Below are 25,165 nucleotides of genomic sequence, written 5' to 3'. Positions count from 1 at the left end.
CGCCATCTTGGGTGCCGTCATCAAAGCGCGCCGAGCGGGAAACTTCATCCGTGACGTCATCAGACGTGGACGAATATGAATACTCACCGGGTTCGATGGTTGCATCGATTCATCTGGACCAATCTCAGCCTCACCAACTCTCCAAGTCAATGATGGAGATTAAGGTAAACGACCATGCAGAAAACTGTCTCTGCGACTGCGGGAGCACAGAGAGTTTTATAGATCCTCGCACAGTACGTCGATGTGCCCTTCCCGTGCAGCCCTGGAGACGGACAATTTCCATGGCTTTGGATTCTCTCTCACTGCCGGTCCTTGGGTGCTGTACAGGGCAAAGTCTACGAGCGTTTTCGGCTCCTCGTGCTGCTGCGACTCTGTGCAGCTGTACTGCTGGGGTTAGATTTCCTCACCCATCATAGGAGCGTCACTTTGCAGTATGATGGCCCTTATTCCCCGCTCTCTGTCTGCAATGCGCCGTTACTTAAGCGCCCCCCGTGCACCACCTGCAGTCTCTCGAGCCTCACGATTACATCCACGTATGTAGTAGCATCCCGGAATATACCGTAGACTGCATCGCTTACCAGCTTGGCTGATGTCCCCTGGGCCCGTTGTGCTTCGGAAGCATGTCCGGACCCATAAGGCCACATTGGATTTGGTACTGGGTAATGAACCGGGCCAAGTATTCGATTTGTTTGTGGGAGAGCACTTTGGAGATAGTGACCACAATTCGGTGTCTTTCATTATTGCAAAGCAGAGGGATAGGGCCATACGGCCGGGTAAGTTTTATAATTGGGGGAGGGGTAATTATGATGCGATTAGGCAAGAATTAGGGAGCCTAAGATGGGAATAGGAACTCTCAGGGAAAGGCACAAATGAAAAGTGGAGCTTGTTCAAGGAACAAATACTGCATGTCCTCGATATGTATGTCCCTGTCAGGCAGGGAGGAAATGGCCGAGTGAGGGAACCATGGTTCACAAAATAGGTGAATGTCTTGTCAAGAGGAAAAAGGAAGCGTATGTAAGAATGAGAAAACAACGTTCAGTTGGGTCGCTTGAGGATTACAAGGTAGCAAGGAATGAACTAAAAGAAGGGCTTAGGAGAACTAGGTGGGGGCATGAGAAGTCCTTGGCGGGTCGGATCAAGGGAAACCCCCAAGGCATTTTACTGTTATGTGAGACGTAAAAGAATGACCAGGGTGAGGTTAGGGCCGGTCAAGGACAGTAGTGGGAACTCGTGCATGGAGTCAGAAGAGATAGCAGAGGTGATGAATGAATACATTTCTTCAGTGTTCACCATGGAGAGGGGCCATGTTTTTGAGGATGAGCATGTGATACAGGCTGATAGGCTGGAGGAGGTAGATGTTTTGAGGGAAGATGTATTAGCAATGTTGAAAAACCTGAGGGTCGATAAGTCCCCTGGCCAGTTGGGATATATCCTAGGATTCTTTGGGAGGCAAGGGATGATATTGCAGAGCCTTTGGCTTTGATCTTTGGGTCCTCACTGTCCACGGGGATAGTGCCAGAGGACTGGAGAGTTGCGAATGTTGTTCCTCTGTTCAAGAACGGAAATAGGAATGACCCTGCTAATTATAGGCCGGTTTAGTCTTACTTTGGTGATCGGTAAATTAATGGAAAAGGCCATGACAGATAGGATTTATGACCATTTGGAAAGATGCAGCTTAATCCGGGATCGTCAACACGGATTCGTGAAGGATAAGTCTTGCCTCACAAATTGGATTGAATTCTTTGAAGAGGTAACTAAGTGCAAAGATGAAGGTAGAGCAGTTAATGTCATATACATGGATTTTAGTATGGCGTTTGATAAGGTCCTCCATGGTCGGCTCATGACGAAAGTAAGGAGATGTGGGATAGAGGGAAATTTGGTCAATTGGATAAGTAACTGACTATCTCATAGAAGACAGAAGGTGGTGGTGGATGGAAAATTTTCAGACTGGAGACCAGTTACCAGCAGTGTACCACAGGGATCAGTGCTGGGTCCTCTGCTGTTTGTGATTTTTATCAATGACTTGGAGGAGGGGGCTGAAGGGTGGATCAGTAACTTTGCTGATGACACCAGTAGTGGATGAGGTGGAGTACTGTTGTAGGCTGCAAAGAGACATTCATAGGATGCAGAGCTGGGCCGAAAAATGGCAGATGGAGTTCAGCCCTGACAAGTGTGAGGTGATTCATTTTGGTCGGACAAATTTGAATGCGGGTTACAGGGTCAACGGTAGGGTCCTGAGGAATGTGGAGGAACAGAGAGATCTTGGGGTTCATATCCACAGATCTCTGAAAGTTGCCACTCAGGTGGATAGATTCGTGAAGAAGGCCTATAGTGTGTTAGCGTTTATTAAAGGAGTTTGAGTTTAAGAGCCGTGGGATTATGCTGCACAGGACCTTGATGCGACCACATTAGGAATATTGTGTGCAGTTCTGGTCACCTCACTATAAGAAGGATGTGGAAGCACTGGAAAGAGTGCAGAGGAGATTTACCAGGATGCTGCCTGGTTTGGAGGGTAGCTCTTATGAGGAACGGTTGAGGGAGCGAGGGCTTTTCTCTTTAGAGGGGAGGAGGATGAGAGCCGACTTAATAAAGGTTTATAAGATGATGAGGGAGATAGATAGAGTGGACGTTCAGAGACTATTTCCTTGGGTGGATGGTGCTGTTACTGGGGGGCATAACTATAAGGTTCATGGTGTGAGATATAGGAGGGATGTCCAAGGTAGGTTCTTTACTCAGAGTGGTAGGGGTGTGGAATGGACTGCCTGCTGTGATAGTGGAGTTGAACACTTTAGGAACTTTCAAGCGGTTATTGGATAGGCACATGGAGCACAACAGAATGATAAGGAGTGGGATAGCTTGGTTTCGGACAAAGCTCGGCACAACATCGAGGGCCGAAGTGCCTGCACTGTGCTGTACTGTTCTATGTTCTATGTTCTAATACTGTAAGTTATACAATTTTCAAAAGTTATACTGTCAACCCGAACGCGTCATTTACTCTTGCTTGCAATCTTCACCTGTTTTGGGGAAAGCAATCTGGTCACTTTAATTCATTCATTCACTTCTTTGTGTAATTTCAGCTGGGTCCAATGTTTCCATATACCTTTCCCTCTTATGGATAGACAGGCACAGGTGTCTCCACTAATTGTAACTTCATATGACCCATTCCATTTTGGTGCAAACCCTGGTTTGTCAGGTAATATTTTTACGAGGACGCAACTTCCCGCTGAAGGGACGTCAGGGAGCATTTCAAGATCTCTTTGTGCATCCTTTTTTTCTTTTTTATCTTTAACCAATTTGCGCATCCCTTTTAGTTGGGCGCTTAGTTCCCAAACATATATCCTGATTTTATTTTTTAGTGGACCTACTTCTGTCCCACCTGCTATGATGCTTTCTTGTAATTGCATGGCCCGACCTGTCATCAGTTCATCAGCGGTCAATCCGCTTGTCCGGTTTGTGGTAGCTCATAGCCTCATTAATATAGTGGGTAATACTTCTGTCTACATTTTTCCCGATGTTTGTATGGCTTTAGCCAGTGCATTCTTATGTGTTCTATTCATACTTTCCACGATTCCAGATCTCTGTGGGTGGTAAGGGATGTGGAATTTTTGTTTCATCCCCATCAATTGGCACACAGTTTTTACCACCCTACAGTGAAGTGCGTCCCTTGTTCCGCATCGATTTGTAGGGGTACTCCACATCTAGGGATTACCTCTTCTGCCAGTATTCTAGCCACCATGGTAGCAATACAATTTGTAGAAGGGAACGCTTGTACCCACCTAGTGAACTGGCCTATAATAACCAGACAATAGGTTTTGCCATGGGATTGTGGTAGTGGCCCTGTGAAATCAATTTGCAGATGTTCCCAGGGTCCCTTTGGTCTCGGCTGGTGTCCCATCTTAATTTTTATGGGTCGACTAGGGTTGTGTTGCGCACACGTCACGCATCGGTGACATTGTTGGGCTATGTCTCTTCCCACTCCTTTCCACCACCATTCCTTTCCTATACTTGTCATCATGGCCTCTCTACCCGCATGTGAGAGTCCATGGTGTAGTTCCAATAGGGTGTTTTGTATGCACTCTGGTGCTATTACCTTATCTCCTCATCTCCAAATGTTATCAGTCCCTTTGATCGCTCCCTGTGCTTCCCACTTCCCCTCTTCCTCTTTCGAGATATCCTCATGTAAGTCCCGAATATCTATTTCATCTCCTGTCTGTTCTGTTGCTGCTATTGGCAGCTCGCCAACTGTCTCCTGTTTTAAGGCTAACTCTGCTGCTCTATCTGTGGCTTGGTTCCCTTTGAAATTTAACCAGTCCGGGTTATCTCTTCCTGGTTCTTTCTGGTGCACTTTAATTTTGATTACTGCGGCTTCTCGAGGTTTCTCACTAGCTTTCAACAATGCCTCAATTCGTTGTTGGTGTTTAATAGGAGTTCCTCCCGTGGTTATGAACCCCCTTCTACCCCATGCTGTCATATTGTCATGTATGGCTCCGAAGGTGTATCGACTAGCTGTATATATGTTTACCATTTTGCCTTCAGGTAACTCTAGTGCCTATGTGTGTGCCACTAGTTCTGCCACTTGCACGGATAGACCTCCGTCAATCCTTTCTGACCTCACTGTCTCTAATTTGTCATTTTGTACTGCCCACCCTTTCCGGGGTGATCCTTCCACATATTTGCGTGAACCATCTACAAAAAGGGTCTCTTCAGCTGTTGTTAAAGGTACATCCTTTATCCTACCTTCTTCTACGTCCATATCTATATCCCCACAATTGCATGGCTCTCCTGTATCTAAAATCTCTTCTGCTGGGTTATTCCCTGTGTCCCTTATTATTATTATGGATTTGCTTGGAGGTAGGAGGACAACTTCCCATTAACCCTTCTCATGTTCGAGACGGACCTTAGCTTTCCCGTGTTCAACATTTCAACCAAGGTGTGTTTGGTGTAAAGGATTATATTCCCTGTCATTATTATTGGCTGCTAATCTTTACGGCCCAGGTGGCACAATCCAAGGCGGCTGTGCACCTTGGCAGTACGGTGACTACCGGTCCTTCTGCGGTTGAATAATAACCTATGGGTCTCCTTTTGTCGCTATGGTCCTGTGTTACCTCAGCGGAATAGATCCCTCCCTCATTACTACAATGGATGTGGAAGTCCTGAATAGAATCTTGTAATCCTAGTCCAGGGGCTGATATGAGTTCTGTTTTTAATTTGTTGTCATCCTCTTCCTGCTCGGGTCCCCATTCTATGGGATTTAAGGCTGGTTTTCCTCCTTTGACTAATCTTTGTATAGGTTCTCCCAATTTTGCGAATCCCGGGATAAAACCTCGGCTATAGTTAAATAGTCCCAGCACCTTTCTGACCCCTCTTCTGGTGACGGGTCACGGCATTTGTTGTACCGCCTTCTTACAGTCTGTTGGCATTTCTTTAAGCCCTCGGGATATAAGGTGTCCTAGGTACAGGACCTGTGTTTTCCCGATTTGTGTCTTTTTGCGGCTCACCTTTAACCCTGCGGCTTTTAGTTCGGTTAATACTAGATATAGTGCTTCTTGATGTCCTGACTTGGATTCTGAAGCTATTAAGATATCATCTACATATTGTAGGATCTTGCTACCCTCTGGCAGTTCTACCCTGTTCAGGATGTCACACATTACTCGATGGAAGATAGCGGGGCTGTTGTGGTATCCCTGCGGTAAGCGAGTCCAAGTGTACTGTTTGTCTCCGACTGTAAAGGCGAATTTGTCTTGGGATTCGGGATCCAAGGGTAGGGACCAGAATCCGTTTACTGTATCTGATACTGTGAATATTTTGTGCTCCTGTGACAGTCCATTCAGGATTGTCGAGGGGCATTTTACAATGGGGTGCAACTTGGACGTGACTTTATTGAGTCTGGTGTAATCTATCGTGAGCCTATAGCTTCTGTCAGGTTTGCTCAGCGGCCAAGTTGGGGAGTTAGTGGTGCTTGTGGTTTTTCTCAGAATTCCCTTTTCCACTAATCCTTTAACTATCTCCACTACAGCTTTCTCTGCCTCTGGTTTGATTGGGTTTTGTCGGTGGGGCTTCTGCTCCGGTCCCGGTACCTTTATTGGGTCCGTTTTAGTTAAGCCGGTGTCTAACTTTGTTTTAGCCCATACTCTGAGGACGGGACCCTCCTGTCTCTAATTCCCAATTTCTGGTGGTGACCTTAATAGTTTCAAGGTGACATGTGAGTTTCCCGATTCTAGTTTTCCGACCGTCCTGTCTTGGCCAGATTAATTCTCCGTTTCCACAGTCTATCAAAATCTCATATTCTTTCATTAAATCATTTCCCATTATTGTACCCTTGTTATTTTTGCACACATAAAACCTCATTGGTATATACAGATTAATTATTTCTACTAACGTGGTCTCGCTCAGGGAGTTGGGTGTTTTGTTCCCTCCTATCCCGCTTAGGTAAATCATTTTACTTGTAGTGGGTAAGGGCAGGTCGGTGACAGATATGGACACTCCTGTGTCCACCAGCATCTCACATTGCCTGCCGCCTACTAGTGCAGACACATAAATCCTTCCCTCCTTCTTACACTTATGACTGGGGGCTGCAGACCGTCAATCTTGCTAACCTCGGAGGTTCCTTGGTTCCTCCGGTTCTGCTGTGGTCATGGATCGGGTCGAGGGTCTCCCATGTTTATCCCAACATACTGCTTCTGTGTGTCCATGTTTATTACAGTGGCTACAATGTTTCCCACTGCTCCCAAATCTGTTTCCTTTCCTTGGGACCCCGCAATCCCTCAAAGTGCCATTGTCGGCCCCAATTTTGGCAAGTCAATTTGGACTTAGTTCCGTTCCCGTTACTGTAAGCAGCTACTCTTTCTCGCCTTGCTCTTGTCTGGGGTTTCTCCTCTCCGCCTCCCGGTACGCCACTAGCCCAATCTACAAATTAATCGTAATCTTGGGACATAAGTACACCCATTTTTAGGATGGCTTGGTGAACACTACAGAGTTCATCCTTGAAAGCCTGGATGAACGCTCGATCCCCATGACCTGGGTTTCCTTGCCCTGAGCATGCTTGATATACTTGGAACAACCGTTCCCCGTATTCAGAAGCCCCTTCCCCTTTAGCTGCTTGGTTGTGGTAATTCTGCTCCAGTTAGTAGGAGCATTCCCTAAAACTCTCTGAATTTCTGTCTTAAACTGGGTGAAGGGTGCCTGTTGGGCATCTATTTCTGCTGTTAGGGCGACTACATGTATCCACCATCCCCCACTATAATCCTGTGCTGGAGGAGCGGCGGGTCCACCTGCTACCTGCCTCCACTTATCCGCTGGACAGGCTGCCCTGACCAGTTGGTGTACATCTCTCCGGTGTATTTGGTGTCCTACCCAAATTGTATCTAATTCTTTGCAGAATTTAGTGTTTGCGCTTCTCGGTTGTAATTTACACAGGGAAGCCATTATCTGCTGTCTCTCACCTGGGGTGAATGGTTTATAATTCGCTTTTGGCTGCGCATCTGTTCCCCCTCGGGTTACTGGCACTAAGTTGTGTTCGAGCGCTTCCCACTCCTCTGGAGAAGCGGTTCTCCCTGTCGTGTGGGCTCATTAGGAGGTCGAGGAACAGTTTCCCCTCCCCATCGATTCTCTTCTTACACTTGGTTTCATTTCTCCCGTTCCCTTACTCTGGATTCTAACTCTCTAATCTTCTCTTTATCTTCACTCCACGTTTTAGTAGAGGCGACTACTTGCTCAATTAGTCCAGTTAACTGATGTACTAATAATGCCCCTGTCTTCTTTGTCTTGTTTCTCTTTTCTCCATCTATCCACTTTCTCTGCTGTTCCAAGGTCTGAGAAGTACCCCAGCCATCTCTTTGCATCCTCTTTATTAACGCTTGCCTGTCTGTCATGTACACTTGAATGAGAGAACCTGCAGATCCTCTCTTAACTTTTTTGTCTGCCATCTCGCAGACTTCACTACCCCCGGTCACTATGCCTACTTGGCAACCTGTTTTAAGCACTGTACGGCCACGATTACTCCTTCGTAAAGTGTGCTGTCTACCGTAGGGACTTCACTCGCCCCGGCCACTATTACTACTCTAGCACCGTGTTTCACTACCGTCTCAGGGTTCCAATTTATACTCACGGCTTCCACTATTACCGGCTCGGCAATGGGTTTCTCCTCTGGAGTCCGGCTCTAGGTCAGAGTTGATCAGCTCCTTTTCCGCACCGCTTTACAACATTGACAGTCCAGTATCCAACTATACAAACTTTCATGCAAACAGGTAGCAACTCTGCATTTGTTCGCCACTACAGAGTTTGATGTTAACCGACCTTTGCCACTTGTGCTTCACAATCCGAAGTGCACTTGGTGCCTCTACGCCCACTTCAAGATCCTGACCTTTACGAGGGGGATTTCCCCTCTTAACAACCGGTCTAAGGCTGCACGTTTGAGACAGGCAATTCCTTGTCCTCTCGTCGGTCAGCACAAGTAACAGTTACAAAGATGAGTGGGAAAGCGAATTGCATGGAGGATGCAGAAAGTCTGCAGAGAGATTTGGATAGGCTAAGTGAGTGGGCGAGGATCTGGCAGATGGAGTATAACGTTGACAAGTGTGAGGTTATCCACTTTGGAAGAAATAATAGTAAAATGGATTATTATTTAAATGGTGAAAAATTACAACATGCTACTGTGCAGAGGGACCTGTAGGTCCTTGTGCATGAATCGCAAAAACTCAGTTTGCAGGTGCAGCAGGTGATCAAGAAGGCAAATGGAATGTTGGCCTTTATCGCGAAGGGGATGGAGTATAAAAGCAGGGAGGTTTTGCTGCAATTGTACAAGGTACTGATGAGCCCGCAACTAGAGTACTGTGTGCAATTTTGGTCCCCTTATTTGCGGAAGGATATAATGACCTTGGAGGGAGTACAGAGAAGGTTCACCAGGTTGATATCGGAGATGAGGGGGTTAGCTTATGAGGAGAGATTGAGTAGATTGGGCCTGTACTCGTTGGAGTTTAGAAGGCTGAGGAGAGATCTTATAGAGACATATTAGATAATGAAGGGGCTAGACAGGGTAGAGGCAGAGAGATTCTTTCCACTTAGAAAGGAAACAAGAACTAGAGGACACAGTCTCTAAAAAAGGGGGCGTCAGTTTAGAACAGAGTTGAGGAGGAACTTCTTCTCTCAGAGGGTAGTGAATCTCTGGAATTCTCTGCCCATTGAAGCAGTTTAAGTCACAGGTAGATAGATTTCTGATCAATAAGGGAATTAAGGGTTTTGGGGAGAGGGCGGGTAAGTTGAACTAAACCACTATCAGATCAGCCATGATCTTACTGAATGGCGGGGCAGGCTCGAGGGGGTAGATGGCCTACTCCTGCTCCTATTTCTTATGTTCTTATGTTCTTATCACTTATCACTATCAGCAGTTATTACTTATCACTATACCATATATAATCAATACTTGTCACTATAAATACCCCTTAATTGTAACCCCTTTAAAAGTGTATTATTGACCTCGTCTGACTCCCACAGATTCAGTGATCTTTACCCCGGCTTTCCGATTGTGGCCTTCAATCGAAACTTACCAGAAATGAGATCCTGCTGACTACGCCAATTGTTGTGGGAAATTTACCACTTCGGAGTCAGACTTGGAGGTTTCAACAATACAGTTTTATTTCGGACACGAAGCTTTGGGAGAAAGCACTGGTACTCCGCAGTACTTGGCAGCTACCTTCTCAACTACACAATGGTAGTTGATCATTTTTATACCTTTTAGACAATAGACAGTGCGGACATTAGCAGTTAACACATCGCTACAAGTTGAGTAGGCAGATACGGACATCAATAGTTAACACATCATTGCAGGCAGACAGTTAACATATCATTGTCCATAGAATGGATACATTTATGCAGTTATGCGCTCTAACAATGACTGGTTTCGATCTATACATTCAGTGGCTGATCTTGTTACATTTATGTATTTATGTTCCCATCTGTGGCTGACATTATCAGACTCATTGTTCTGGGTCTATCCTTATCTAAAGTGCCTCAAGCTCTGATCAGCTTCCTGCAGTTTTTAGCACAGTAACTGTCTGTGCGAAAAGCCAGTGCCTGTTAATGTCCCTTCCCAGGTAACCATTTTGTGTGCCAGGCAACTATTTCTCTGTCCATCACTTCAATTCCCCCACAACACCATCTTACTTCATAGATGTCTCCAGATCTGAAAGGAAAACACAAGTTACAAGATAGATCTTATGCTCTAATGTTTTCAGAAAGTACACAGTCAATGTAAACCAACAAGCCACCTGTGGTCCAATACACCACTCTCTGCAACTAAGTGACAGATGCCACCCAAAGTAACTTCAGTGGATTCTTCTGCAAATCCCCCCAAATATTTGTCACACTGTGAAAAAAAACTAGCCTCACTGGGACTCTTGCTTCCACACGAGTGTCTCTGAGCTCCACTCGAGAGAAAAAAAGCAGCATTTGGAATCTTTTCCCAAACAACGCTTTCTCTCAGATAACTTCACCAAGGATCCCCCTCCAATATTACAATGTTTCCTTTCATTATTCCTTCATATTCAACCATGCCAACATACACCAGTGTGTCATAGTCTGTATGAAGGTGTCGTCAACTTTAGGATTATATCAGATCTCTGGATTCTCGTGAGCAAACTTTACCGTATTCGCACCTGGCAACTCTGTCTTTAACTGGGAGCGTCTCTCTACTCCGCTCTTTAACTTCGGGAGCAGTAGCTTGATCACGTTCAGGTTTTTTTGTCCCTTTGACATCTGTCTTCCTGGAACTCCTCTTTTCCTCCTTGGTTTCTGACGGTGATTTATCTTCTGGGACCTGCTTTCTGAATCCCTGCGTTGCGCTACCTCTACTGACAGCCTCTGTGAACTCCATCTTGCTTCCTGGATTAACTGGTTGCAACTGAAACTCAGTGCTTCTATCATTCATTGTGGGTCTCTGAATATAAGCAACCATTTTTTTAACCTATATAACTCCTACAACATCGCAAACCTTAAACTGTCCCTGCATTTCAATTTAAAGTGAAACCACAAACCCACAGGCAGGCAGCTTTGTTTAACAGGAAGTGAAATTAAAGTTTTGGCCCATTCTTAGCTCACAAGCACAGAAACACAAATTAAACTTAAACTCATGAATTCTTATCTAATGCCCACAAACATAAACTATTTCATAACAGTAAAGCCCAAGATGCTGTATTCTTTATTAACTGCTACCTATACTTGCCCTGCCAACGGCAATGATTGATGGACATATACATTCAGTCCCTCTGATCTGATCCTGCATTCCGTTAATAATTCTTCTGATTATTTTATATTGCTTACTCATGTGTATGTTTCCTCACCCGTCTCTGCATTCAACTGAATATGCCACCTATCTGCACATTCCACCATAGTCCATTTTTCAGTCCCAAGCTCTCCTCCTCATAGTTTACGATGCCTCTAAGTTTTCTGTGATCAACAAACTTTGAAATTTTCCTCGAGACTGCCACCACCGAGATCATTCATATATATCAGGGAAAAGCAAGGATCCCAATACTGACCGCTAGGCTTCTCCACTACAGACATCCTCCAGCCTGAAAAATATCCATTACTCTTTGTTCATCCAATTTTCTATCCACATTGCTACTTTCCCATTTATTTTATGAGCTTATGCCACAAGTCTGTTGTGTCACTGCATCAGATGATTTTTGAATATCCATGTATACCACATCAACAGCAGAACCGCCATTGACCCTTTCAGTTGCTTTTTCCAATTCACAGCAATATAAAGCCAGTCGCAAACGGCATTTTTTTACCAACCAATGAATTTAGTTTTCCTGTGTCACTATTTGATTTACTATTTCCCTTTTGAACTCAGCGTGCGCTGGCTCAGCGTAGTTAAATGATCAACTGACCCTCCAACCCTCAGCTTAGTTTAATAGTAGTGCTCGAGTCTGGAGCCGCAGACTTGACTAAATTGGATTGACTCACTCTTTTCAGTTGTGGTTACTGCCTCCTGGCCCTTTCTTCATCCACTCCAACAAACTGAGATAGCTGGGAATTAAACCCGTATCAACTGCTTAGAAAGCAACTATGCTCGCTATTATATCATCATCATTGCATTTAGGGACTCATGTGGTGTAGGTGCACCCACTGTGCTGTGAGGAAGAGAGTCCCAGGATTTTGACCCAGTCACTGTGAAGGAACGGTGATATATTTCCAATTCAAGATGATGTGTATCTTGGAAGCAGAAATCTTCAGTACAATGACTGGAATTTTGGCAAAACCTATGCTCTTTGCAGTATCCTGTGCCTTCAGCCTTTTCTTGACACCATGTAGAGTGAATCTGCTGATCATATATCTGTGATGTTGGGGACCTCTGGACCGTTCAGCCACTGAAGTTAGTCACTAATATTTTGGCCATATCTTTTGCACTGATGTACTAGTCTCCTCCATCATGAGGATGGGATATTTGTGGATCCTCCTCCTTCTGTTGTTTCATCGTGCACTATCATTCGCAACTAAATACGGCTGGACTGCCGAGCTTACATCTGAGGCAAGGAAACCAGAATTTCCTGAATGAGGAAACCTGCTGCTGGAAAATCTCCAGTCAAACGTCAGTGATATGAAACAGGATTTTCGAATAATCCTTTTCCTATGTGAGGAACTACTGGGAAGAGGGAATTCTGCTAATTCCTCGAGGTAGAACACTAGCCATACCTCCAGAAAATGTAGAGCCTGTTTAATGTGGAATGTCGCGGGAGACACCCCTCCCCTATAAACTCATCAAACAGAAATATTTCAGCTTTCTAATGGGAGAATAATCTTTCCTTGTTGTATAAAATCGAGGGGATGGATCTTAAAGCAACAGTTGGCACAGTTTCACACTTTAACTCACCCTGATATATTATACAAATGATATAATGTCAATAGTTAAGAAGTAAGAGTTTTTACAACACCAGGTTAAAGTCCAACCGGTTTACTTGGTAGCAAATGCCATTAGCTTTCGGAGTGCTGCTCCTTCGTCAGATGGAGTGGATATCTGCTCTCAAACAGGGCATACAGAGACACAAAATCAAGTGACAGAATAATGATTAGAATGCGAATCTCTCCAGCCAACTAGGTCTTAAAGATACAGACAATGTGAGTGGAGGGAGCATTAAGTACAGGTTAAAGAGATGTGTGTTGTCTCCAGACAGGACAGCCAGTGAGATTCTGCAAGTCCAGGAGGCAAGCTATGGGGGTTACTGATAGTGTGACATAAACTCAAGATCCCGGTTTAGGCCTTCCTCATGTGTGCGGAACTGGGCTATCAGTTTTTGCTCAGCGACTCTGCGCTGTTGTGTGTCGTGAAGGCCGCCTTGGAGAAGGCTTCCCGAAGAACAGAGGCTGAATGCCCGTGACCGCTGAATTGCTCCCCCACAGGAAGAGAAAAGTCTTGCCTGGTGATTGTCGAGTGGTGTTCATTCCTCCATTGTCGCAGCGTCTGCATAGTTTCCCCAATGTACCATGCCTCGGGACATCCTTTCCTGCAGCGTATCAGGTACACACCGTTGGCCGAGTTGCAAGAGTAGGTACCGTGTCCCTGGTAGATGGTGTTCTCATATGAGATTATGGCATCCGTGTCGATGATCCGGCACGTCTTGCAGAGGTTGCTGTGGCAGGGTTGTGTGGTGTCGTGGTCACTGTTCTCCTGAAGGATGGGTAGTTTGCTGCGGACAATGGTCTGTTTGGGGTTGTGTGGTTGTTTGAAGGCAAGAAGTGGGGGTGTGGGCATGGCCTTGGCGAGATGTTCATCTTCATCAATGACATGTTGAAAGCTCCGGAGCAGATGCCATAGCTTCTCCGCTCCGGGGAAGTACTGGACGACGAAGGGTACTCTGTCCACCGTGTCCCGTGTTTTTTTTCTGAGCAGGTTGGTGCGGTTCTTCACTGTGGCACGTCGGAACTGTCGATTGATGAGTCGAGCGCCATATCCTGTTCTTATGAGGGCATCTTTCAGCAACTGGCGGTGTCTGTCCCGATCCTCCTCATCCGAGCATCGTGAGGTTATCCGTGGGCTTGCGGTACAGTGAAGTGCTGAGGTGACCTTTCTTAATGGAGATGGCATACATGTCCAGTCGAAGGCAGCGGCCTTCCGGAGGAGTCCAATTCGACTCTTTCCTCTTCTGTTGCACTGCGGATCTCTCTGTCGTCTGTTCCGGTTCATTGGCTGTCTCATTGTGCTCGCTGTTGGCCTCTTGGGGTTTGTGGAAGAACTCCCACAGCCTCATTCGCCTGATGAATTCCTCTGTGTCTGCTGCGAGACTGATGGGGTCTATTTTGCTGGTCGTGGTGATGGAGGACTCAATTTTTGCCCCACCATTGGACTCCTCGGAAGGCCACTGCCTTCGCCTTGGCATGTATGCCCAAGCCATCAGGAGGTACGTCAACACCAAATTCATCAGCCGCACTCACAAGACAGCCCCGAACATCACCCAAGCACAACGTAACGCCATCAACGCTCTCAAGACCAACTGCGACATTGTCATCAAACCAGCAGACAAAGGAGGGGCCATCGTCATACTGAACAGAACGGATTACTGCAAAGAAGTGTACCGACAACTAAACAACGAGGAACACGACAGACAGTTACTGACAGATCTCACCAAAGAACACACCCGTCAACTCAATATTCTGATCAAGACCTTTGATCCGGACCTTCAGAGCATCCTCCGTGCTCTCATCCCACGTACTCCCCGCGTTGGCGATCTCCACTGCCTCCCAAAGATACACAAGGCAAACACACCAGGCCGTCCCATCGTATTGGACAATGGGACCCTGTGTGAGAACCTCTCTGGCTATGTCGAGGGCATCCTGAAACCCATTGTACAAAGAAGCCCGAGCTTTTGTCGCGACACTCCGGACATCCTACAGAAACTCAGCACACATGAGGCAGTTGAACCAGGAGCACTCCTCGTCACTACGGATGTCTCGGCACTCTACACCAGCATCCCCCACAATGATGGCATTGCTGCAACGGCCTCAGTGCTCAACGCCGACAACTGCCAGTTTCCAGATGCAATTTTACAACTCATCCGCTTTATTCTGGACCACACTGTCTTCACCTTCAACAACCAGTTCTTCATCCAGACACACGGAACAGCCATGGGGACCGAATTCACACCTCAATCTGCCAAGATCTTCATGCACAGGTTCGAACAAGACTCCTTCACCACACAGGACCTTGAACCGATGCTATACACTCGATACGACGATGACATTTTCATCCTCTGGACTCATGGTGAACAATCACTGAAACAACTCTATGATGACATCAACAAGTTCCATCCCACCATCAGACTCACCATGGACTACTCTCCGGAATCGGTTGCATTCTGGGACACACGCATCTCCATTAAGGACGGTCACCTCAGCACCTCACTGTACCGCAAGCCCACGGATAACCTCACGATGCTCCACTTCTCCAGCTTCCACCCTAAACACGTTAAAGAAGCCATCCCCTATGGACAAGCCCTCCGTATGCACAGGATCTGCTCAGATGAGGAGGATCACAACAGACACCTCCAGACGCTGAAAGATGCCCTCATAAGAACAGGATATGGCGCTCGACTCATCAATTGACAGTTCCAATGCGCCACAGCGAAAAACCGCACCGACCTCCTCAGAAGACAAACACGGGACACGGTGGACAGAGCACCCTTCGTTGTCCAGTACTTCCCCGGAGCGGAGAAGCTACGGCATCTCCTCCGGAGCCTGCAACATGTCATTGATGAAGACGAACTTCTCGCCAGGGCCATCCCCACACCCCCACTTCTTACCTTCAAACAACTGCACAACCTCAAACAGACCATTGTCCGCAGTAAACTACCCAGCCTTCAGGAGAACAGTGACCAAGACACCACACAACCCTGCCACAGCAACCTCGGCAAGACGTGACGGATCATCAACACGGATGCCATCATCTCACGTGAGAACACCATCCACCAGGTACACGGTACATACTCTTGCAACTCGGCCAACATTGTCTACCTGATACGTTGCAGGAAAGGATGTCCCGAGGCATGGTTCATTGGGGAAACCATGCAGACGCTGCGACAACGGATGAATGAACACTGCTCGACAATCACCAGGCGAGACATTTCTCTTCCTGTGGGGGAGCATTTCAGCGGTCACGGGAATTCAGCCTCTGATGTTAGGATAAGCGTTCTCTAAGGCGACATTCACGACACACGACAGCGCAGAGTCGCTGAGCAGAAACTGACAGCCAAATTCCGCAAACATGAGGACGGCCTAAACCGGGATCTTGGGTTTGTGTCACACTATCAGTAACCCCCACAGCTTGCCTCCTGGACTTGCAGAATCTCACTGGCTGTCCTGTCTGGAGACAATACATATCTCTTTCACCTGTGCTTAATGCTCCCTCCACTCACATTGTCTGTATCTTTAATACCTGGTTGGCTGCAGAGATTCGCATTCTAATCAGTACTCTGTGACTTGATTTTGTGTCTCTGTATTCCCTGTTTGAGTGCAGATATCCACTCCATCTGACGAAGGAGCAGCGCTCCGAAAGCTAATGGCATTTGCTACCAAGTAAACCGGTTGGACTTTAACCGGGTGTTGTTAAAACTCTTACTGTGTTTACCCCAGTCCAACGCCGGCATCTCCACATCATAATAATTCAGAAGCACAGGGAATCCCGAGAGATCCAGTCTCACAGCTTTATCATTCAACTCCTCAGTAAAATGTACAATTCTCATAAAATCCTGGATTTATGTAACAGCAGAAATGATTAGAATTTCCGAAAACTTGCAGTGTCAGTGAGATTCCGGAGAGTAATTCTGATGATCACGAAATGAGACCAGAATGTGGGACATATTTAAAAATTACTTGCTTGTTCACAGGATGTGGGCATCACCTCCTCTAGGGGGCCATTAGCAGTGGGAAATAAATGCTGGTCTCGTCAGCGACACCCATATCCCATGGACAATTAAACAAAATATACATTTTGAGAGGTGTAAAAGTGGTTTCCCCCAGTAGGCAAACCAGTGAGAGTGAATTGTTCATCATTTTTCAATGCTGACTATTGCCTTTTCCATTCAACAGGAAGGCTTTGATATTATTTGATTTATTATTGTCACATTTATTAGTACCAAAGCGTAACGTACATAGGGAAGGAAAGGAAAGAGTCCAGAATGCAGTGTTTCAGTCACAGCTGGGTGTAGAGAAAGATCAACTTGGGTGAGGTATAATATCGTAACTTGAATCAGCTCACCACTGGTGCGAGGTTTCTGACACAAAAATAGATCCAGCTATTTTTCTGCTGAACATTAATCTGAATTTAATGTGTTTCTCACTTTTTCCATTTAGTCTGGGTGGCAATAAAGTCGGAGATTCAGGAGCGAAACTATTGTCTGCGGCTCTGAGGAATCCAGAACGTAAAATACAGGAGCTGATGTAAGTATCAGACTGTGTGAGATTGTGTTAATAATCAGTGGATGTCTGACACTGTAAATTATTATCAATGTCAGTTATAGTGTCATTACTAATCATTCCACATTATTCCTGTCAGTATTCGTGTTAAACACCACGGATTTACTCTGATTACTGAAATCTTTCTCTCTCTGATCTCCAGTTTGGAGAGTAACAGCCTCAGATATTCGCACCTCTGCTCTCAGTACAAACCAGTCAGTGATGTGTCTGAACCTGAGTTACAATAAACTGCGAGATTCAGGAGTGAAAGAATTATCTAATCATTTATAATTATTATCAAAACCATTCATGACAATAAAAAAGATGGACAAAACAATTAAATGTTTATAGAATTCCCAGACATGGCTGGTCACATGTTCAATTTAGTTTAATTTGTCATTCAGATTATAGATGTTTATGTCTGTCGGTTTCTCAGTTTGATTAAAGATAGAAAACTGCTGTATATCGGTGAGGCAGATTACAAACTACATTGAATTCTGATGAGCTTTATCCCGAGGGATCCACTCTCAAATTTATGTTAAATGGAGCTTAAGGAGCATCTGAAAAGAGAATGCAGAGATGGAGGTGGGGAGGGTTATGAAGAGAATTCCAGAGCTCGCAGCGCAGCAGTTCAAGGCACAGCTCAGCAGGCAATGGCAATAATCACAGTGCAGAATAGTCTGAATGATGTCCCTATTAATAATGGACATTGTTTTTAAGAACACGAATACTGATAGCAATGGTATATTTAGTATCATTATGAGTATTCTTAGTAGACACATAATAAGCTTGGGAGCAAAGTTGAAGACCATGACATAAAAATGACAAAGGCAGCCTGGATATGAAGTTATCTGAGTGACAGGAAACAGGCAGGAGAGGTGAACTGTACCTTTTCATTCATAGGAGGCTGACAACGTCTTTCCCCAGTAAGCAGTCCTGTGTTACTACGACTAATTCTCTTTACATATACTACCAAATGAGACTTGGGTTTATCTAAAGATGAGATGTGAAGCTCCAGCACACGGCCACCAGAACACAGAGCGGACGCAGCATATGACAGACCGAGCTCAATCACACCAAAACCAATGGATCAGATCAGAGATCTGCTGTCTTGCCATATCCAGTCATAAATAGTGTTAGACATGTCACAAAATGTTGGACACGCCGGTTACATTCGGCGACACGGTGGCACAGTGGTTAGCACTGCTGCCTCTCAGTGCCAGGGACCAGGGTTCAATTCCGGCCTTGGGTGACTTTATATGTCGAGTTTGCACATTCTTCCCGTGTCTGTGTGGGTTTCCTCTGGGTGCTCCAATTTTTCCCACAATCCAAAGATGTACAGGTTCGGTTGATTGGCTGTGCTAAGTTGTCCCTCGGTGTCTCGGGGTGTGTAGGTTAGGGGGGTTAGTGGGCCATATATGTGGAGTTAGAGAGATAGGGCCTGGGTATGATATTCTTTCAAAGAATTGGTGAAGACTCGATGGGCCAAAGGGCCTCCTTCGACACTGTGGGAATTCTATGATTCTATAAACATGCCACAAGAATTCCATCATTACTGATGAGGGAATGTCCAACATGTTGGCATGTCCAACATTTTGTGACATGTCTAAAACTATTTATGACTGGATATGGCAAGACAGCAGATCTCTGATCTGATCCATTGGTTTTGGTGTGATTGAGCTCGGTCTATCATATGGTGCGTCCGCTCTGTGTTCTGGTGGCCGTGTGCTGGAGCTTCACCAGGTTCACATCTCATTTTTAGATAAACCCAAGTCTCATTTGGTAGTATATGGAAACAAAATTAGTCGTAATAACACAGGACTGCTTACTGGGGAAAGACGTTCTCAGTGCCATCTTCAGCCAGAAGTGCTGAGTAGAATTATTAATCTTGGCCTCCTCCTGAGGTCCCCAGCATTACAGATGACAATTTTATTCACTGCATGTGAGGTAAAGAAATGACTGAAGGCCCTGCGTACTGCAAACTCTGTCAGCCTGGCAGTACCCCAGCAATGGTACTGAAGAATTGTGCTCCATAATTAGCCATTCCCCTGGCCAAGCTGTTCCAATACAGCTACAACATTGGATCGACCGGACAATGTGGAAAAAAGCAGGGCAAATCCAATCTGATGAATTGTTGCTCCATCAGTCTGCTCTTGAACGTCAGAAAAATGTCATCCTTCCAGTGCTTCATGAACATCACTGCAGGAGTTCCTGAGAGTGATGTCCAAAGCCCAACCACCTTCAATTGCTTTATCAATGTCCTTCCTTCCATATAATGTCAGAAATGAGGATGCTCACTAATGATTGCACAATGCTCAGTACTGTTCACAATTCCTCAGAGACTGAAGCAGTCCAGACAGGTTGCAAAGTTGGGCCGAGAGGTGGCGGATGGAGTTTAATGCGGAGAAGTGTGAGGTAATTCACTTTGGTAGGAATAACAGATGTGTTGAGTATAGGGCTAACGGGAGGACTTTGAATAGTGTGGAGGAGCAGAGGGATCTAGGTGTATGTGTGCATAGATCCCTGAAAGTTGGGAATCAAGTAGATAAGGTTGTTAAGAAGGCATATGGTGTCTTGGCGTTTATTGGTAGGGGGATTGAATTTAGGAGTCGTAGCGTTATGTTGCAACTGTACACAACTCTGGTGCGGCCGCACTTGGAGTACTGTGTGCAGTTCTGGTCCCCACATTACAGGAAGGATGTGGAGGCTTTGGAGAGGGTGCAGAGGAGGTTTACCAGGATGTTGCCTGGTATGGAGGGGAGATCCTATGAGGAGAGGCTGAGGGATTTGGGATTGTTTTCGCTGGAAAGGCGGCGGCTAAGAGGGGATCTTATTGAAACATATAAGATGATTAGAGGTTTAGATAGGGTGGATAGTGATAGCCTTTTTCCTCTGATGGAGAAATCCAGCACGAGGGGGCATGGCTTTAAATTGAGGGGGGGTAGTTATAGAACCGATGTCAGGGGTAGGTTCTTTACCCAGAGGGTGGTGAGGGATTGGAATGCCCTGCCAGCATCAGTAGTAAATGCGCCTAGTTTGGGGGCGTTTAAGAGATCCGTAGATAGGTTCATGGACGAAAAGAAATTGGTTTAGGTTGGAGGGTCACAGTTTTTTTTTTTAACTGGTCGGTGCAACATCGTGGGCCGAAGGGCCTGTTCTGCGCTGTAATGTTCTATGTTCTATGTCCATAAACAGCAAGACCTGAACAAAACAGAAAATGCTGGAAGGCTCAGCATGTCTGACAGCTTCTGTGGAGAGAGAACAGCTAACCCTTCGAGTCTGGATGACTCTTCGACAGAGCTGGCGTCTTAAGGTCTGAAGAACGTTCAGACTTAACCTGAAAAATGGCAAGTAATGTTTCACTGCACAAATGCCAGGCAAGGACCATCTCCAACAGACGGGAATCTAACCATATTCCCTTTACATTGAATGGCAGCACCATCGCTGAATCCTCGACCATCAACATCCTGAGTGGTGGGGGCGCACTGGGACCATTGAACAGACACTGAACTGTAAACACTATGGCTCCAAGTGTAGATCACAGTCTGGGAATTCGGAGATGAGGAACTCGCCTCCTGTCTCCCAAATTTTTCCCACCATCTCCAAGACACAAGTCAGCAGTGTGATGGAATCCGCTCATCTTGCTGGATTGACTGCAGCTTCAAAAACAATGAAGAAGCTCATCCATGGAAAAGGAGCCCACTGGATCAGCTGGCCTTTCACCAAACTAAACATTGACTGTCTCTACCACTGACGCACAGTGGCAGTATTTTACCACATACAAGGTGGAATGTAGCAGCTCACCAAGGTTCCTGAGCCAGCATCATCCAAACAGGCACTATCCATCACCGAGATGGCCAAGGATATCAGAAAGATGGGACACCAACCAGCTTCAGATTTCTTTCCAAACCACACACCATTCTGACTTGGAATATATTGCTTTTCCATCACTGATGCGGGATCATAATCCTGGAGTCCCTTCCTAACGGTTTCATACCAGATGCTCTGCAGAATTTAAGAAGATGGCTCACCACCTCCTTCTCAAGGGCAATTGGGGATGGGCTGCAAGTGTTTGCATTGCCAGTGATACCATCATCCCTTGAAAGAATTAATAAAGTACAAGCGCTACCCACTGTCGGGGTGGGTAATTGTGCCTGTGTGTAACCCAAACACAGTCACAGAAGAGAGAAAAAACAGCTGCAACAGGAAAATTTGTGTGACCATTGCACAGGCCAGAGGAATTCTAAAGATAGATCTGGTGGAACTATTCAATATACTCAGCGAGGGTCTCAAATGTCCTGGTGTTGTGCTGTGTTCCATACAACCTGGATCTAGAGTGGAGAAGCTTTGAAGAAAGTGTGATGCAATACAATGTTGACCAGATGCTTCATGATGAGGAACCCCATGGACCACAGGCCAGGGACATGGAATAGGTGTCAGGGAGGATGGAGATTCAGTAATGCAGACATGTTTTCCATGAACCTTAACTCACACAGCCATTCAGTGTAATAAATCTTCACCATCTCCAGCACTGTTGCTGTTTCTGTGAATGTTTTATAATTTCCCTGGAGCCGTCACTACATGAAACAAAGGCATTGGAATTGTATTGACCTCATTCAGTGCTGTATTTCCCATCTCACATTCCCAGTGAACTGTTAAAGACCCAGTAATATGGTGAAGGATTTTTTTAGTGGTGCTCCATCTCTGAATTTACTGAAAATACATACATAACAAAGTGACCAGTCACAACAAAGTATAGCCCTGTCAAACCCAAGGAAGCAACCCCACCATGACAAACACCCCGATCCCTGCACTTTCCGCTGAGCTGCAGGCAGCATCTTTACCTCTCTCCTCTGAGAATTTCGATGACCGTGGCCTTTGTCCTCGGATTTCCTGAGTCCTGGAAGGACCCGGCCAACTGCGGGTCCTCTGCACAGATGCTGGAGTTGTCTCTGTCATCATAGCTTCGTGAGGTGCTTGTGTCACAGTCGGTGCAGAAGAGGACCCACTGCCCACACCAGGGGCATCCTGAGAGGAGCTCCTAAATGCTGCAGGCAGCCGCGTCCCTATCTATTCAGGGCAAACTGGACCCTCCGTGCTCAGCTGGGGAGTCCTGACAGTGACTCGAGGCACATTTTCCCATCCCTTCCGTAGCCTGTGTTCACAGAGCTCATGGAGGTGGTGAGAACATACAGGCTCATGTGTATTTCCTGTGGGTGATACGCTGGATGTGACTCTCCATGAAGATCATCAATCTCTCTGTGGAAGATGCTATTTGTGCTCATACCTGAGACATGGTAACACTGCTGGCCTGGATTGACTCCTCCATCCTTTGTGTATGGATACACACAGCCTTTGGAAACTCCACCGGATGTTAAAGTACCTTACGCTGCAGCTCCAGTATCTGCTGCATTGTTAAAGACTCCAGTCACATTTCATCTTCCACAAGTTGGGTCTGCCCTCTCATCTCAATAGTGGAGATAGTGACCACAATTCGGTGTCTTTTGTTATTGCAATGGAGAGGGATAGGGCCGTACGGCAGGGCAAGGTTTACAATTGGGGGAGAGGTAATTATGATGCGATTAGGCAATAATTAGGGTGCATAAGATGGGAACAGAAACTGTCAGGGAAAGGCACTAATGAAAAGTGGAACTTTTTCAAGGAACAAATAGGTATGTCCCTGTCAGGCAGGGAGGACATGGCCGAGTGAGGGAACCATGGTTCACGAAAGAGGTGGAATGTCTTGTGAAAAGGAAGAGGGAAGCTTATGTCGGGATGAGGAAACAAGGTTCAGATGGCTCGATTGAGGGTTACAAGTTAGCAAGGAATGAGCTGAAAAAGGGGCTTAGGAGAGCAAGAAGGGGACATGAGAAGTCCTTGGCGGTTCGGATCAAGGAAAACCCCAAGGCTTTTACTCTTATGTGAGGAATAAACGAATGACCAGGGTGAGGTTAGGGCCGGTCAAGGACAGTAGTGGGAACTTGTGTATGGAGTCAGTAGAGATAGGTGAGGTGATGAATGAATACTTTTCTTCAGTGTTCACCAAGGAGAGGGGCCATGTTTTTGAGGAAGAGAAGGTGTTACAGGCTAATAGGCTGGAGGAAATAGATGTTCGGAGTGAGGATGTCCTGGCAAATTAGAATAAACTGAAGGTCGATAAGTCCCCTGGGCCTGATGAAATATATCGTAGGATTCTTTGGGAGGCAAGGGATGAGATTGCAGAGCCTTTGGCTTTGACCTTTGGGTCCTCACTGTCCGCGGGGATGGTAGTCATGATGTGGAGATGCCGGCGTTGGACTGGGGTGAACACAGTAAGAAGTTTGACAACACCAGGTTAAAGTCCAACAGGTTTATTTGGTAGCAAAAGCCACACAAGCTTTCGGAGCTCTAAGCCCCTTCTTCAGGTGAGTGGGAATTCTGTTCACAAACAGAGCTTATAAAGACACAGACTCAATTTACATGAATAATGGTTGGAATGCGAATACTTACAACTAATCAAGTCTTTAAGAAAGAGAATCAAGACAGGCTAAAAAGATGTGTATTGTCTCCAGACAAGACAGCCAGTGAAACTCTGCAGGTCCACGCAACTGTGGGAGGACGTAACTAAGTGTGTTGATGAAGGTAGGGCAGTTGATGTCATATACATGGATTTTAGTAAGGCGTTTGATAAGGTCCCCCATGGTCGGCTTATGATGAAAGTAAGGAGGTGTGGGAGAGAGGGAAAGTTGGCCGATTGGATAGGTAACTGGCTATCTGATCGAAGGTAGTCTGGCTGTAGAGATTTGCATTCTAATTAGTATTCTGTAACTTGATTTCTGTGTCTGTGCACTGTTGGAGAACAGATATCCACTCCATCTGACCAAAGGGCAGCGCTCCGAAAGCTTATGGTATTTGCTACCAAATAAACCTGTTGGACTTTAACCTGGTGTTGTGAGACTTCTTATTGTATCTGATCGAAGACAGAGGGTGGTGGTGGATGGAAATTTTTCGGACTGGAGGCAGGTTGCTAGCGGAGTGCCACAGGGATCAGTGCTTGGTCCTCTGCTCTTTGTGATTTTTATTAATGACCGAGAGGAGGGGGCTGAAGGGTGGATCAATAAATTTGCTGATGACACCAAGATTGGTGGAGTAGTGGATGAGGTGGAGGGCTGTTGTAGTCTGCAAAGAGACATAGATAGGATGCAGAGCTGGGCTGAAAAATGGCAAATGGAGTTTAACCCTGATAAATGTGAGGTGATTCATTTTGGTCGGACTAATTTGAATGCGGGTTACAGGGGCAACGGTAGGGTTCTGAGGAATGTGGAGGAACAGAGAGATCTTGGGGTCCATATCCACAGATCTCTAAAGGTTGCCACTCAAGTGGATAGAGCTGTGAAGACGGCCTATAGTGTGTTAGCTTTTATTAACAGGGGGTTGGAGTTTAAGAGCTGTGGGGTTATGCTGCAACTGTACAGGACCTTGGTGAGACCACATTTGGAATATTGTGTGCAGTTCTGGTCACCTCACTATAAGAAGGATGTGGAAGCGCTGGAAAGAGTGCAGAGGAGATTTAACTGGATGCTGCCTGGTTTGGAAGGTAGGTCTTCTGCGGTAAGGTTGAGGGAGCTAGGGCTGTTCTCTCTGGAGCGGAGGAGGCTGAGGGGAGACTTAATAGAGGTTTATAAAATGATGAAGGGGATAGATAGAGTGAACGTTCAAAGACTATTTCCTCGAGTGGATG

The 25,165-nt window shown here is 46.0% G+C and overlaps 1 protein-coding gene across 1 annotated transcript in view; it reads left to right on the top strand.

The window, feature by feature from the left end:
* Positions 1–25,165, top strand: part of LOC144486489 (NACHT, LRR and PYD domains-containing protein 3-like) — a 136,815-nt gene that overhangs the window by 94,202 nt on the left and 17,448 nt on the right. The window contains exon 13 of the mRNA XM_078204533.1: positions 17,344–17,430. Within this exon, the coding sequence (XP_078060659.1) occupies positions 17,344–17,430 (87 nt within the window). The remainder of the gene's footprint in view (positions 1–17,343; positions 17,431–25,165) is intronic.

Source organism: Mustelus asterias, unplaced genomic scaffold (assembly GCF_964213995.1).
Source record: "Mustelus asterias unplaced genomic scaffold, sMusAst1.hap1.1 HAP1_SCAFFOLD_366, whole genome shotgun sequence".
NCBI lineage: Eukaryota > Metazoa > Chordata > Chondrichthyes > Carcharhiniformes > Triakidae > Mustelus > Mustelus asterias.
Note: the sequence above shows the minus strand (reverse complement) of the source record. Positions and strands in the feature narration are given on the sequence as shown.